General features: G+C 42.0%; 2 protein-coding genes across 2 annotated transcripts in view; both read right to left on the bottom strand.

Moving 5' to 3' along the window:
* gabbr1a (gamma-aminobutyric acid (GABA) B receptor, 1a) overlaps positions 1–1,853 on the bottom strand; it is a 62,490-nt gene extending 60,637 nt beyond the window's left edge. The window contains exon 1 of the mRNA XM_039806244.1: positions 1,391–1,853. The gene's annotated coding sequence lies outside the window, so the exon portion shown is untranslated. The remainder of the gene's footprint in view (positions 1–1,390) is intronic.
* A 512-nt stretch (positions 1,854–2,365) lies between these two features.
* On the bottom strand, positions 2,366–12,927 carry sh3bp5la (SH3-binding domain protein 5-like, a). Its single transcript, XM_039806804.1, has 6 exons — positions 12,208–12,927; positions 11,745–11,807; positions 11,186–11,314; positions 9,777–9,941; positions 4,944–5,117; positions 2,366–4,478 (listed from the first exon to the last, which is right to left on the bottom strand). The coding sequence occupies exons 1-6, from the start codon at positions 12,439–12,441 to the stop codon at positions 3,936–3,938; spliced, it is 1,308 nt and encodes a 435-aa protein (XP_039662738.1). The 5' UTR covers positions 12,442–12,927; the 3' UTR covers positions 2,366–3,935.
* Positions 12,928–13,281: the final 354 nt, after the last annotated feature.

The raw sequence follows: 13,281 nt of genomic DNA, 5'->3' as shown, positions 1-13,281 counted from the left end.
TAATAAATGGTGCTTTATGAGGCTGTCACACACACACAAACAAACACATATACTGTATATATACACTCACGCTTAACAAGGCAGTAATGGAGTGGATGGTGTGTGTCTGTGTGTGTGTGTGTGGTGATGTGGGTGGGTGGTATAGGGAAGGGGGGGGGCATAACAAAGCTAAGCACTACAGTGAGGGAGACAGATGGCAGCAAAGCTTGCTTGTGGAAGACAGACAAACTCTGCTGGATACTTCATTAGCATTATCCAGTGTATTTTTAGAGTTCACTGACAAGAAGCATGGAAGAGGTAGACACCACCAGAGTGTTTATCATGTGTGTGTACGTGGGGCTGTGTGTTGGCATCCTAGTTTGTGCTTTTGTCCTGTGAGGCATGAAGGGGAGGGGAGGCAGTATAGAGAAAAGGAGGAGAAAAAAAGGACAGCCCAGCAGGAGTCATTAATATCAGCGATCACACACTGAGCCGGATAAAAGCAAACTATGTGAGTGAGTGTAGCACAGATGAAACAGCCTATCCAGCATAACGCCAGCTAACTCTATCAGCGCTGAGGCTGCAGCGGCACTGAGCAGACAGGAGGAAGGGGGCCAGTCGACTAGCCTCAAGCTTGAAATGCAATTAAGGCTTCAGCACCACGGACAGCGCCTTCTCAGCTCCAAAACACTGCAGCCTTGTGGAAACATCTTGTTACAAAAACACATACAGCCTATTCACATTCACTTGCAACGTTGCACAGACACTGCCTACTTCCTTGTGTGTTTATAATGCCGGAAGCTGCCATGGAAATGAATGATCAGCTCCATTTCAGCACTAAAGACAGCTTCATGTAGAGCATGTAGAAGCTATTTTCAAGCTCTGTGCAAGTCCACGCACGGGGCACACGCACATAGACTCAGATGCTGTATTTTGTGCATGGCTGAGCATAATTGAGACGTGAGGGTCACAGTAAGGGTGCCACCAACCGTATGCTGCCGGTAGTTACTTGTCGGCTGTTGACAAGGGAATCCGTGATGGCCTGTAGAGGAAGGCCGACCATATTAACAAGCCCGTAGAGTGCTCAAATGAATGGTTCTTAAAAGTAGCGTCTGGAATAACATAATCTCGTTAAAACCGGCTGTATGTTATTTTAAATAGTGTTATCCTCTCTTTCTAAAGCATAAAAACGCAAGCAGGATTCTTGCAAGAAGGAACTATAAACAAATCTGGTCTGTGCCCATCGAAAATGAATGGCCTTTGCATACAAAATGAAGAATGAATTTTGCATCTGTCTAGATTATCTGCATGGGAAATGGAGCATTTTCTGAATAAATCTAGTCTAATATTGCGACCTACAGTAATAGTAGCATCTAGCCCCCTGAAGCAAAGCTGTAGCATGTGTACTTACTATTAGTTTCGATGCGCTCAGTCAGGATAGCAGTACGTCCTCCGGGGTGGATCCGCCAGGGAAAGCCCAATGTCGGGTTATTTGGTAAAAATATTCATCTTAAAACGATTTTATGGCTATATTAATATGGCTATAAATGTGCAATCTGCTCCGTTCGTAAACAGAATGTTACAAAAACAAAACCTATCTTATTCGGCGTTTTTCTATGTATTGCAGTTACGCATGGCAAAGGTAATAAATGTCAAAATCCATACAAAAAATATACATGCACTATATACAAACGTATACCCATACACGACGAAACACCGTTTCACCACACTCCCCTCCTTTTTTTCTCTCCCCCTACAATCTTGAGCTAATTCACGACGTCATGATGGAGACGCACCGTGCGTAACAGTCCCTCTGTCACGCATTTATCTCCCTCCTACCCCAAGATGAAACGCGCTAAGGTCTGGGCCCACAACAGTAAAATATCACAATGAATCTTACGAGGAGGCTTTGGGTTTATGATAAGCTTGTGGATTTATCCCAACGTTAATAATTATATCACGGCGGGAGACTAGACACGGATGGAGGTGCGGATATGGCGCTGCCTGTGGTATTAACAGTGACTATATTGTTAAGCCTTTTTCTAAACCCTTTGGAGTTAAGTCGACGAAGCGGCAATCAGTCATTTCTACAACACTGGTCATCTCTGAAATCAAACCCATCGCCTCCTTTATCTTCCTCTTTTGTTTCCACCAGCCCCTGCTCCTCTTCTGCCATCTATTCTGAGATCCTGCTTCATATTTATATATCTCCTGAATAATTGAAGGCAGGCTGTGAAAGACATAACCTCTCCCTCTGTCTCTCGCCACCCCTCTTCCTGCATCTGTAAAACAATAACTCACATCCTAACCTGCCTCTCGACATTTAATTCTACAAGTCCTACAACATATCAAATAGATAGGAAAATATGGGAATCACACAAGCCCAAGAAGTATGATCTGGTTTATTGATTATAGATATGACAATGCCTAAGTCGGAAAGTGACATTCTGACTAAATAACAAATGCCATTAAAAGGGTGAAGACTAATTATTAAGACAGAAGTGAAGGTGGGGTGTTTCAGACAAACTGCAACAATGATTTAAATACACATGACAAACCGTGAATATCCACGACATCTGTACAACAAACGTGTCAAACATTCAAATCAGTTAATTCATGTTACTATACATGTCAATATTTTCCAGCTTTGTAATAATTACATACATTTACAAGTCATTTTCTTGACTTTGGTTCGCATCTTACACTTTGACAATCAAAGTACAATATAAAAGAAAATATAGAAATCTAAACAAAAAATAAATCATAACTCTTTAAGTCTCATCAGAAATGGCGCCGGCTGACAAATTTTATTAAAATGTTCTAAAAAAAATAAGAAAAGAATAATAAAAGGGCACACGCTTGTTCTTTTCACGCTTCTAAACAGAAGCGCAGATGAGTTTGCAGCTAAGCGCTACTCATGCTAAATTTGTTACTTGTTCTGTGTCAAGGCACACTTCAAATTACAAGGGCAAATTGATTTTGAAACGGCAAACAAGATGAAATGCATTTGCTGCCAAAAAAATCCACTCATACAAATGTAAACAATATCCAAATAATAAAAACTTGGACAAGGCTTTTGCAGCATAAGACTACAGCATAGCAACATAAAAAAAAAGAAAACATAGCTACAGCTTCATCATCTTAGCTTTAATGGTGTCAGTTTTTGTGTCAGCATATAGCCCTGAATACACGTCATAAATGTCTGTTAAGATGGCTAACTAGGAGTGCATGCTGTCGGAGTGGAAGGAGTCTTTAACATCTTCAGACTCCTTTCATCATTTCAGGAATTTTCAAAAAACGCATTCTCTTGTGCCAAAAATAAAGCAATGCTTGCAGCATGTTGCTGGAAATAAATATATGAAATGTGAATTCAAACATGCTTTCACTCTGCACTGACAGTGAATCGTTTTTGTCATTTTTCCCAGCACGCTAACTTGATGAGGGGTGGATAGGAGTGTGGATTCCAGTGTGTACGGAGAGACCCTGCGACCCCTCTACCTTGAGACTGGACAAGATCAACGATTACGGAAAGTAAGAAATGTTTTAGAAACAAGACTGTTCAGACAGGGCTTCTGATCATTCTTCGCTGTTCCTTCATGCTCAAAGAACAAATTCTACCCAGAATCCCTCAGAGGGAGTGAATATACTGTATACTTGTCCTGGAGGGTTGAAAGCTCTTTAGATTCACTAGTGTTCTAACTAGGCTGCAATATTAACTATTGACCAGTGTCAGCTTTAGAATAATGTTTTGTCAGTCAACATACATGTGCTTATTTACACCATCATATATCATACATCTATAACTGCATCACACCAGTTTTACATTTGCAGCCAATTAACCGTCTTATACTTTGGTTGGTACCTATGTGTTAGGGATGTTTACCCTAATTTGTACTTTTTTTGATAACTCATATACTTTACTTCTGAAGTGTTTATATGCTATATCTATGACAGCCTCACAAACTGAAGCTTCGGTGGTGCTGCTTGTAGAACTGCTGCTGGCGCTCTTTGGCGCTCGCTTCCGCCAGCTTGTCTCTTCTATCGATCACTCCGCCCCTCTCTTTCTCCCCCTCATCCCCGGTTACGCTCCCTACATCGCTGAGGTCCCCGAGGTGCTCAATGGAGTCATATTTCTCTAAGTCGGAAGCGATGGTTTGCAGGCTGAAGACCGAAAGGGAATCTGACCCCGCCCGCTCCCTCTCCTTTTCATTCTCCTTCTCCTTGTATTTTTCCAGGTCAATGGCTGCATCCACTCGATCCTTCCCCGTCGCACCACCACCGCAGGCTCCGCCTTCTTTCTTAACTCTGATGTCGGACTCAGCTCCAACGGGGGGACTGCGCCCACCGCAGACACTGGTGCATCCTCCCTTGGCCTGGTCCCTCCCCCTCTGAGCGTGGATCTGTTCGCTGATTTGTTCCAAGTTTCGTAAGGCGATGGAGTAGCGGGTCTTTACTTTGGCTACGTGCTGTTCAAGCTGCAGCACTTTGGTCTTGTTCTCCTGGAGTCACACAGAGGGTACAGACACTTTTATCATCAATTTTAACAATGATTTTTAGCGATGGGTATCAAGAACCGGTACTAACCCGGTACCGGTTCTGGACTTGTCAGTACCGCAATATCGATAAGCTCCTGGACAAAGGGTACTGCGACAAAGGGTATCGGTTTTCATGTCACGCTGCCGAGTATGGTATGTTTTTTAAACTAAAATGTGTTACACAACAAGTAGCAAACTCCTTTAAGGGATAACTCAGTGTGTTTGTGTGTATAATGTAAGGCAGTGAGCGGCAGAGAGAAAGAAAAAGAGACAGAGTGTGTGTGTAACAGTGAGTATGAAGTTAGCTGTAGCAGTGTGTGTGTGTGTGTGTGTGTGTGTGTGTGTGTGTGTGTGTGTGTGTGTGTGTGTGTGTGTGAGACAGTGGTTTCACAAACATTGGTATTATTGGGCTCTGTATGTCTGCATTACCTCCAGTATGTGGTTGAACTGGGCCTTGAGCTCAAAGTAAGGTTTGGATTTCACAATGACTCTTTTGAGGGACTTTTGCAGCATCTGAACCCGAGCCTCGGCCTCCTGACAGGCGTGTGTGACCCGCATGTGCTCCCTCTCACTGCGGAGTCGCTCTTCCTCAGCTTCGTTCACCTGTGAGAGACACATAGGAGTAGGAGAGACAGACACACACACACACACACACACACACACACACATAATAGGTACAAGGCATCGACCTCCATCTTCATTCAATTGTTGTCTCCACTAGGGCTGGTCAGAATACCATTTTTTGAGCTTCGAAGCTTCGGTAGTAATGACCATCGAATATTCGAAGCTTCGGAGAGAGGGGGCTGAACATATTATCTCTAATAAAGGCAGGAATCTCTATGCATTTTGATTATTTTGAGAACCTTTCATCCAAACGACTTCACAAGGGAGTGCAGTGTCGTATTTGGTGCAATATAGATAGACAGGCCAGACGCGTTCAGAATTAATAAACTCTTAACCTCTCAAGGATTACCGTCCCGTCAACGGGACACTTTGTGACTGGGGCGTAGGGCTGCACGATTATGGCCAAAATGATAATCACGATTATTTTGATCAATATTGAGATCACGATTAATTATCACGATAATTTGTTGATTTTAGCCAAAACAAATTTTATTGTCACATAATTATATAATTGTAACTGCTTTTACATCCATATTGTGCTACATTCCTACTAATACATCCATATTGTGCTACATTCCTCCTTTATTGAAGGATACTGTGAAGGAGTATGCCATTTCAGCGGTTGTTCGACCGCTTTCCACACATGCATGTTTGCCGTGAAGATACAGGCAACGCAATTTTCTGTTCACGTTAACGGCGCATGTGGTGCCTGGTATCTACCAGACGAAATAGCTACGCGTAGTTCTGTGGCTCATTACACTGCCACTTACATGTCTGCGTTGCGCTCTGATGCTCAAAACCACGTTAGAGGCAACATAAACATCGCTGAATGTCACGCTAATAAACACTAATAACACGTTACATAGCGGTAACGTGTTAACCTACCACGTTAGCCACAGTAGTAACTGGATTAAACACGGCTAAAATGCCGACTGCTAAACAGTGTAGTGTGTCTGTATTTCACTGTAGGATTCCAACAGCGGGACGTCCAACAGTCTGCTGCTAAAGCTATGAGCTAAAAGACACAAACTAGCACTGGTCACTGCTGTTGTCTGAAAAACAACACAGACGGGACAAAACGTTGCGTTTACTGGTAAACTGGCAAACATTGTGACCGGCTTATGATGACCGACTGCTACCTGTTGTGGGATATTCCTCACGTTAGGGCCGTTACAGAGTCAACGCATCGGTACGCATACGCGTCCGCAAGGCTACGCATCGCTACGCTTCGGCCGCCATTATGCGTCGATGCGTAGCCAAATGTGTCGTCCTAGTTTTTGATACGCGACGCGCCGGTGCGCACAATACTATGCGTTGTCGGTGGGGGCGACACTGCATGTATTGTAGTAGTGCCCTATATTTCAATATAGGATACTATATTGTACATTATCCAAAAATATTGAATCAACTTAGCTGAGCAAATTCATCAAACATAGGACTACTGAGTCACATTTTTCGGTATGTATCAACGTTGTGTGTGTGTGTCTATGTTGTGTGCCCTCCTCAAGAGGCTGAAATAAGCGAGGCGGGGCAGCAGGCAGAGAGAGCGAGACCCAAATGTATCTATATATTTTTAAAACCTGCTAAACCATGTTTACGCGACCTTTTATTAATGTATTGGTCAGTGCTACCCTATCGTAGCACACTGTACTGGTGGGGAAACACGCCAGCATCTGATAAAAAGAAGTCAGCCAGCCAGCTGCTCCCTGACGAGAGCCACTCTCCGGGAGGGTCTGGCTCTGCCGACCGAACACCGTGGAGCACTCTGCTACCCCCTGTTGCGTGGGCGGTGTATTGCATTTCACGCATCGCCCGTGACGCTTGCGTCTACTTGCGTCCACTGTAGACTATGAAAGGGAGCGCGTTGCTCGCGTTGCTTGTTCGCGTTGCTCGCGTTGACTCTGTAACGGCCCTTACTCTGTCCTCTGTGACTGTCTACATCTAGAAACTAAGCTGCGCGTTGCAGGCAGGGAACAGCTCTGATTGGCTCATGGAGACATGTGATCAGACAGTGGTTTATGGAGCGCTAGATTGGCTTTGCAAAAACTGTTCTATGAAGAGAATGACGCATTTTAAATATCGCTCGATCACGCAAATTTGATCGTGGGAAGCCAAAATCGTGATCGTGATTAAAATTTGATTAATTGTGCAGCCCTACTGGGGCGTCGCTGTAACCTCGATAAAACTTCCACTCATAAGCGTTTGTATTACTTTAAAGCATTAAATCTTTAAAATATACAGCCATGTACACAACTGTTACAAAGTAACAGAAAATAAAACAATTCAGCCGTAATCTGCGCAGCCGAGAGTGCATTCGTACCTGTTGTCGTTGTCCTTTCAGCAACAAAGTGGTATTTTGACCAAAACTTGATTTTCATAAATCCCCAAGAGTCCAAAGAAACGTAATATCCAAGCTTTATAATCCAAAACGATCTCTTCGCCTCACAATGTTGAAGTTTCTGGCCGAATCACAACGGAAAAACGGGAAACAGTTTTCCATTTCCACACTTGTTATCGTCGCTAGCTTCTCTGCCCAGCTTGCTAAATGCTCGAACTGGGCGTCATTGTGTACCGACAGTATCTTCTTTGTAGTTTATTGGCGGTTGGCAAACCAACTTAAATCTGCATTACCGCCACCAACTGGACTGGAGTGTGAACGAGAGATAAATGCAGAAAATAAATAAACAAAAAAAAAAACGGTTAAACGGTTGTCTTTCAAATTCCCTCTGCACGTAATAGGATACACTACAACCAGGCAGAGCAACGAAGAAGGTAGCGAAGCTAGTTGATAGATTAAACTTTTGCCGTATCCGGTCGGCAAAACTCATCAACACATCTTCCATTTTTAAGAATGATTTCTGTGCTGTTCTTTTCTCAAAGAAAAGCTTAACTCCAAGTCTTCCAGAAGCAGCAGCCATAAGCCCGCCCACCGATTCTATACACGATGTGATTGGCCTGACCAGAGTTTGGTTTTTCCAGCTCCCAAGCCAACGGAGAGTGCCTAGACCTCCCTGGCTGCAAAATAAATTTGCTGCCACTAGGGTGCGTCTAGATTTCTAGGCTACCCCTATTATGCTTTTTTTGGATTTGTCTCGTCTTTTAGTATTATGTAGTTTTTTGTGTTTGAAATAGATATAAAATACAAAAAAAAACACATTCCACATACCAGTATCGGTATCGGCTCCGATACTGCCTAAAACGCTGGTATCGGTATCAATATCAGGAAGTACTGGAGTTTATGCACCGATCCGAGACCACGTAATAAAGAGTAAAACAAAGTTCTGTGACATTCGTTGTTTGTGTTTGTTCATGTTTCACAAAGAGTTTAACCTGAGCCAGACTGACAAAGATAAAAATCATATCACATCCATACAGGGATAGTAGTATACAGTATTTAAAACATAATAAAATATATGACACACTGGTATCGGATCGGTACTCAGTAGCAGCCGATACGCAAGTTCAGGTATTGGAATCGGGAAGCAAAAAATGGTATCGGGCCATCTCTAATTGTAGTAGACCCCAATAGTACAAATATCATGCTGAAAAGGAGTATAATAGGGGCTCTTTAACTGTCAAATATGAGTCGACTGTTGTGGAAGTGAATTGCTAAATTGGTGGGTTACTCTTTTAACAAGACTTCCTCTTTCGTTTAGTATGTAAAGACGCTCAGATAAAATAAAAGGTAAGGGAGTTATGCTGATTAAGGGCGTTTTCACTCATACCTTATTTGGTCCGGACTTTCAGACTTTTTAGTTTGATCCGAACCAAAATTACAGGTGTGAAACCTCCCCCGGACCACGGTCCGGATCAAAAGACCAAAATTTGGTCCGATAAAAAGAGGTGGTCTCGGTCTGGACCAAACTGAACCATGATCCAGTTCGTTTATAGTGTGAAAGCATTTTTTGGATGGTTCGGACTTTTGGACCAAATAAGAAGCTCTGGCAGGCTCTCCCTGTGTTACAAGACCGGGGAAGCTCCTTTAAGGAATAGCTCGGTGAGTGATAGAGAGAGAGTGACGGTGAATGCGCTCAAAGCAGACAGCTGTCGGCTATCAGAGCAGAGAATACATCATCAGTTTATTTGTTAAGTGGTAGTAAATGTACAGCGTAGGTTTCCGTTTGTCTCTGAATAAATTCTCTAGAAAGAAAGTTCCCGTGTCTTGCTTCTCAACATCACAACAAAACAAAAAGAGCCGCGGCAGTAGAGGAGAGCAGCATAGGATACGAGAGGACGGGGAAGCCCGTCAACAAAACAATCAATTATAAGCATCTGGAGACGCAGCTCACATATGTGCTGACGGCAGGACGTAGTTTTGTCACGTATAGATCTTTAGTGCGCTTGCATAACTGCAGTGTGAAACCAAAACTTACCGGATCAAATGTATACAATGTAACAAAAACATGAACCTTGGATCGGACTTTCATGTTGTTTTATTCCTATGTCACTATCCACCATGTTTTTGACAATATTTTTGTTCTTTGTACTTTTCAGTGAATGTTTTTACCTTGCTTTAAAACATGTATCTTCCCATTGGAGACACTAGAAGCCATCCTGGACCTACTACTGTACATGGCCCACTCAACCCAGGTCTGGTGTCATTGTTTAATAGCATGTGTACCTCCTCCTCTCTGTTACCTTGGAGGTAGCATGGTTGAGCATCTCCTGCCAGGTGGGATCCAGGGTGTTCTTGCCATCAGCCATCAAGCCCTGCTCTGCCACATAGACCATCTCCCTGGCAGCTGTGTGCATAGAGACGGCTCTCTCATAGCTCAAAGCTGCCTTCTGGGTCTCTTGCTGTGCCTAAAGAGAGCAGACAAAATATTTACAGCCTACAGAAGTGGAATATGACGAGGACACATCCCCTGTTCTGTTACGTCCAATTACTGTCAGATCTCTGTGAAATTGTATTTGTAAATTATAGTTTTTGATTTACAAATTTAATGAGGTTAAGTCCATCCAGCCAATAAATATAGAAACAGTTAAGTCATCATTTAAAAAAAAGAAAAGGTAAGTAATCATTTATTTTAAAGTATGTATTTAAATGTTTACAATTTCCCATAAAGAAAATATCACAATAAGCTAGAGCTCCTGCAGTAGCAGAACAAGTGTTTGGATTGTGTGTATGGTTACATCCAGTTAAGTTGGATCACAGCTTACACCTGGCATTAGAATGAATCTTACATGCATACTGAATGAAGCTCTGTTTCCTGCTCAGATAGAAGACATGATCATCAAAATCTTGTCTACGTTGTTAGAGGTTTGTAAGGCTATACTGTAGGCACTCGGAAAACTCCTTTAAAAAAATCCTTTATTACAGTCAGGAATGCATTTGCAGTAACACTACACTACGTATGTGGACAAATGGGCCCCTGACCCCCTCTAAATGCTGTCTGAACAATCACATCCCAATTTTTCTACACTCATGTATCTGGTAGGGACAAAGTGCAGAGTCTAAGGACACTTCAAAAGGCCTTGCTTACACTGAGGCTTGAACTTAGGTACCAGGGTAAGCAACATTTTTAGGCACTATATTTATTTTAGTATTGTGAACTATATACATATATATATATAGTTATATAGTTAGCTGTATTTCTAGTATACTGTATTTAAAGGCGTACATACTAGGGGTGTAACAATACCTCAATCTGGATTGATTTATTTATCTTCCCATTAATATTTATTCTTTTTTATTAAAAATAATAGTTCATTTTTCATATAAATGTCTGGAAGAGTTCAGTAATAAAATTGTCAGATCACATTTTAGTTGCCTTTTGTGAGTTAATATAAATGTAACTAATTGTGTTAAATGGATATACGATGTCTCAATCTCAGGCCCCTGAATTGAATAAAATTTCAATCGTATCATGGAAGACTTTGATTTGATCAGCAAATATTGTAATATTGTGCAAATATAATATTGTATCATGATAAAACTTGTGATTTACACCCCTAGTACATACTCCAGTTTGCCTTTTAATCAACAACATTTTAAACACGTGGTACACATTTAAATATATTTAGACACACATGATATTTGTGTGTACCTCTTTCGCAAGGCGACGAGCTTCATAGTAAGGTCTTGCTTTCTCTATGCAGCCACCAAGCTGAGAGCTCTGAGCATTTAGCTTCCTGGCAGACTCTGTGAGGATTTTCCGGTACCCTGATCTGGCATCCTGGATGGTTAATGCATGAAAATGACAAGATTAGATATGACTGATTAGATTCCACACAGGAGTATGGCTGCAAGCGAACAATCAATTCACTTGAGTGTATAACTATCAGCACCAAAACATTTTCCATTTAACGGGTTCTGACTTTTCCAGCCTTGTGCTTAAAGATATCGAAAACAAAAGTATCATATTGATGAGCACCATCTTAGTAGACTAACAAAATATTCAACAACAGAGAAAGACTCTCAAGCTATTCCTAGGGTGGTAGTTAATGTTCTTTTCACATTTCTCATGAATTTTGTTTTATCAAAATCAAAGCGTTTTGTTCCATCTGTTTTCCATATTTTTCAGACGTGTAGGACGACTGAACAAACACACTAATTAGGTGGAAAGTGTATTTCTGTATACTAAGAAATGTGTATTTTTTACTTACATCCAACTGCAGCTCTAGTCTGTTGATTTCTGCACTGGCTTCATTAAGATGCTCCAACTCTTCCTGTGGGAAAAAATGCTGATTTAGGCCCTTATTAAGAACTAGAAAAAATATATTGTATATTCTTTTAACACATACAGTCTGGATATAGGTGTAAAAGAGCTTAAAAAGGGGGCGGGGGAAAGGTTTGTACAGTAAAGTGTAATGCTGTAATTTATTTTTGTTTAAATCGATTTCATTAAAATTGGTATCGAAAACAGTATTGTTCAGGAACCGGTATCGAATTTACATTTTCGAACCATACCCAGCCCCTCATAGCTAACGTTACCTCTCAGTTAGGCTTAATCAAAATCATACCAGTGTTACCCAACCAGCTACTGTTAACTACATCCTGGCTGATTACTATGTTAATATTGCTTGATGGAGGTTAAATAACCACATGGCGAACAACGGTTTCTGATACCTGAATTCTGGGGTCCAGTTCCTCCTCGTAGGGGCTGTGTAATTGCTCACCAACTCCTTTTTGTTTTTCATTTTCGACTTCCTGGCAGGTGTCCCTGAGCGCAGTCTCTAGTGTTGTTCCATTAGTTTCGGCAGCTTTTACCTCCTCGTCCCCTCCGGGAATAACCTCCCTCCAATCCCCCACGTCTGACTCCCCGGAGCCGGCGGGGCTCTCTCGCAAGTCGCCTGGCTCCATTCCAGGCCACACAGTTTCGCTAGCAGCGGCGTTAGCTAAGGTTGCTTCGCCAGCAGACGTGGTGGCTAATTAACCTAAAAGTCTGGGTCCTGATAGCAACGGTTGTGTTACTCAGCAGGGGAAAATCAGAAAATGCTTCCGGTGGTGGCGAGTGTTGTTGAGTTTGCAATCTGCCATACCAGATCACACCGAAACACGAACCCACTGCAAAGCTAGCCTAGCCTGCACCCTAGCGAGCTAGCTAACAGGCTCACCGTCAGTAAGAATGCGACGGTTACTTAACAGCAAACAGGTGATAACAAATAGCTATACTGAGATGAAAAGTAAGAGGAGACCCATTAGTATGTCCCCCCATCACATGTGTTTTTTTCTCCATCTCTTACCGGTTCTTTATTACTTTAGCTAGGCTAGCTAGCTAGCTAGCAGTTTCTGTCTCACATCAGCATCATTACAAATGAAGTAAACAGAGGAGCATTAGTTCTGATACGGATGCGCTGAAACGTTTGGGCCACGTCGGCTACCGTAGACAACACTGGCACAGATACTAAATGAAATTGTCTGTGCGAGTAAACGTTACTGCAAACACGTATTATACGCCTTATATATCTTTCAAGAAATGAAATGTCTCATTAGTAAGTGTTACTATACCACAGTATATTCTGTATTTTTTTTTAAACCTTGATCGAAGCTATATCATGGATAACCAACGACTGTATTATGGCTGTACTATAATTTTAAATAATGTTCTGTGGGTTTGAATAATGCTTGGCTGCACAGATTGACTTTGAAGTAACATCCTAAGTAGATATTATTTATCCTGTAATACTAATGATAAAATAA

This window comes from Perca fluviatilis, chromosome 7 (genome assembly GCF_010015445.1).
Source record: "Perca fluviatilis chromosome 7, GENO_Pfluv_1.0, whole genome shotgun sequence".
Taxonomy (NCBI): Eukaryota; Metazoa; Chordata; class Actinopteri; order Perciformes; family Percidae; genus Perca; species Perca fluviatilis.
This window is presented reverse-complemented; position numbering and strand designations above follow the sequence as displayed.

What these genes read in the sequence shown, in the direction of transcription:
- sh3bp5la (XM_039806804.1), bottom strand. Translation starts at nt 12,441, where the DNA reads ATGGAGCCAGGCGACTTGCGAGAGAGCCCCGCCGGCTCCGGGGAGTCA. An exon ending in TCAACCATGCTACCTCCAAG is followed by an intron (nt 5,118 to 9,776) that starts GTAACAGAGAGG and finishes TGTCTCTCACAG; the next exon opens with GTGAACGAAGCTGAGGAAGA. An exon ending in AGTTCAACCACATACTGGAG is followed by an intron (nt 4,479 to 4,943) that starts GTAATGCAGACA and finishes GTGTGACTCCAG; the next exon opens with GAGAACAAGACCAAAGTGCT.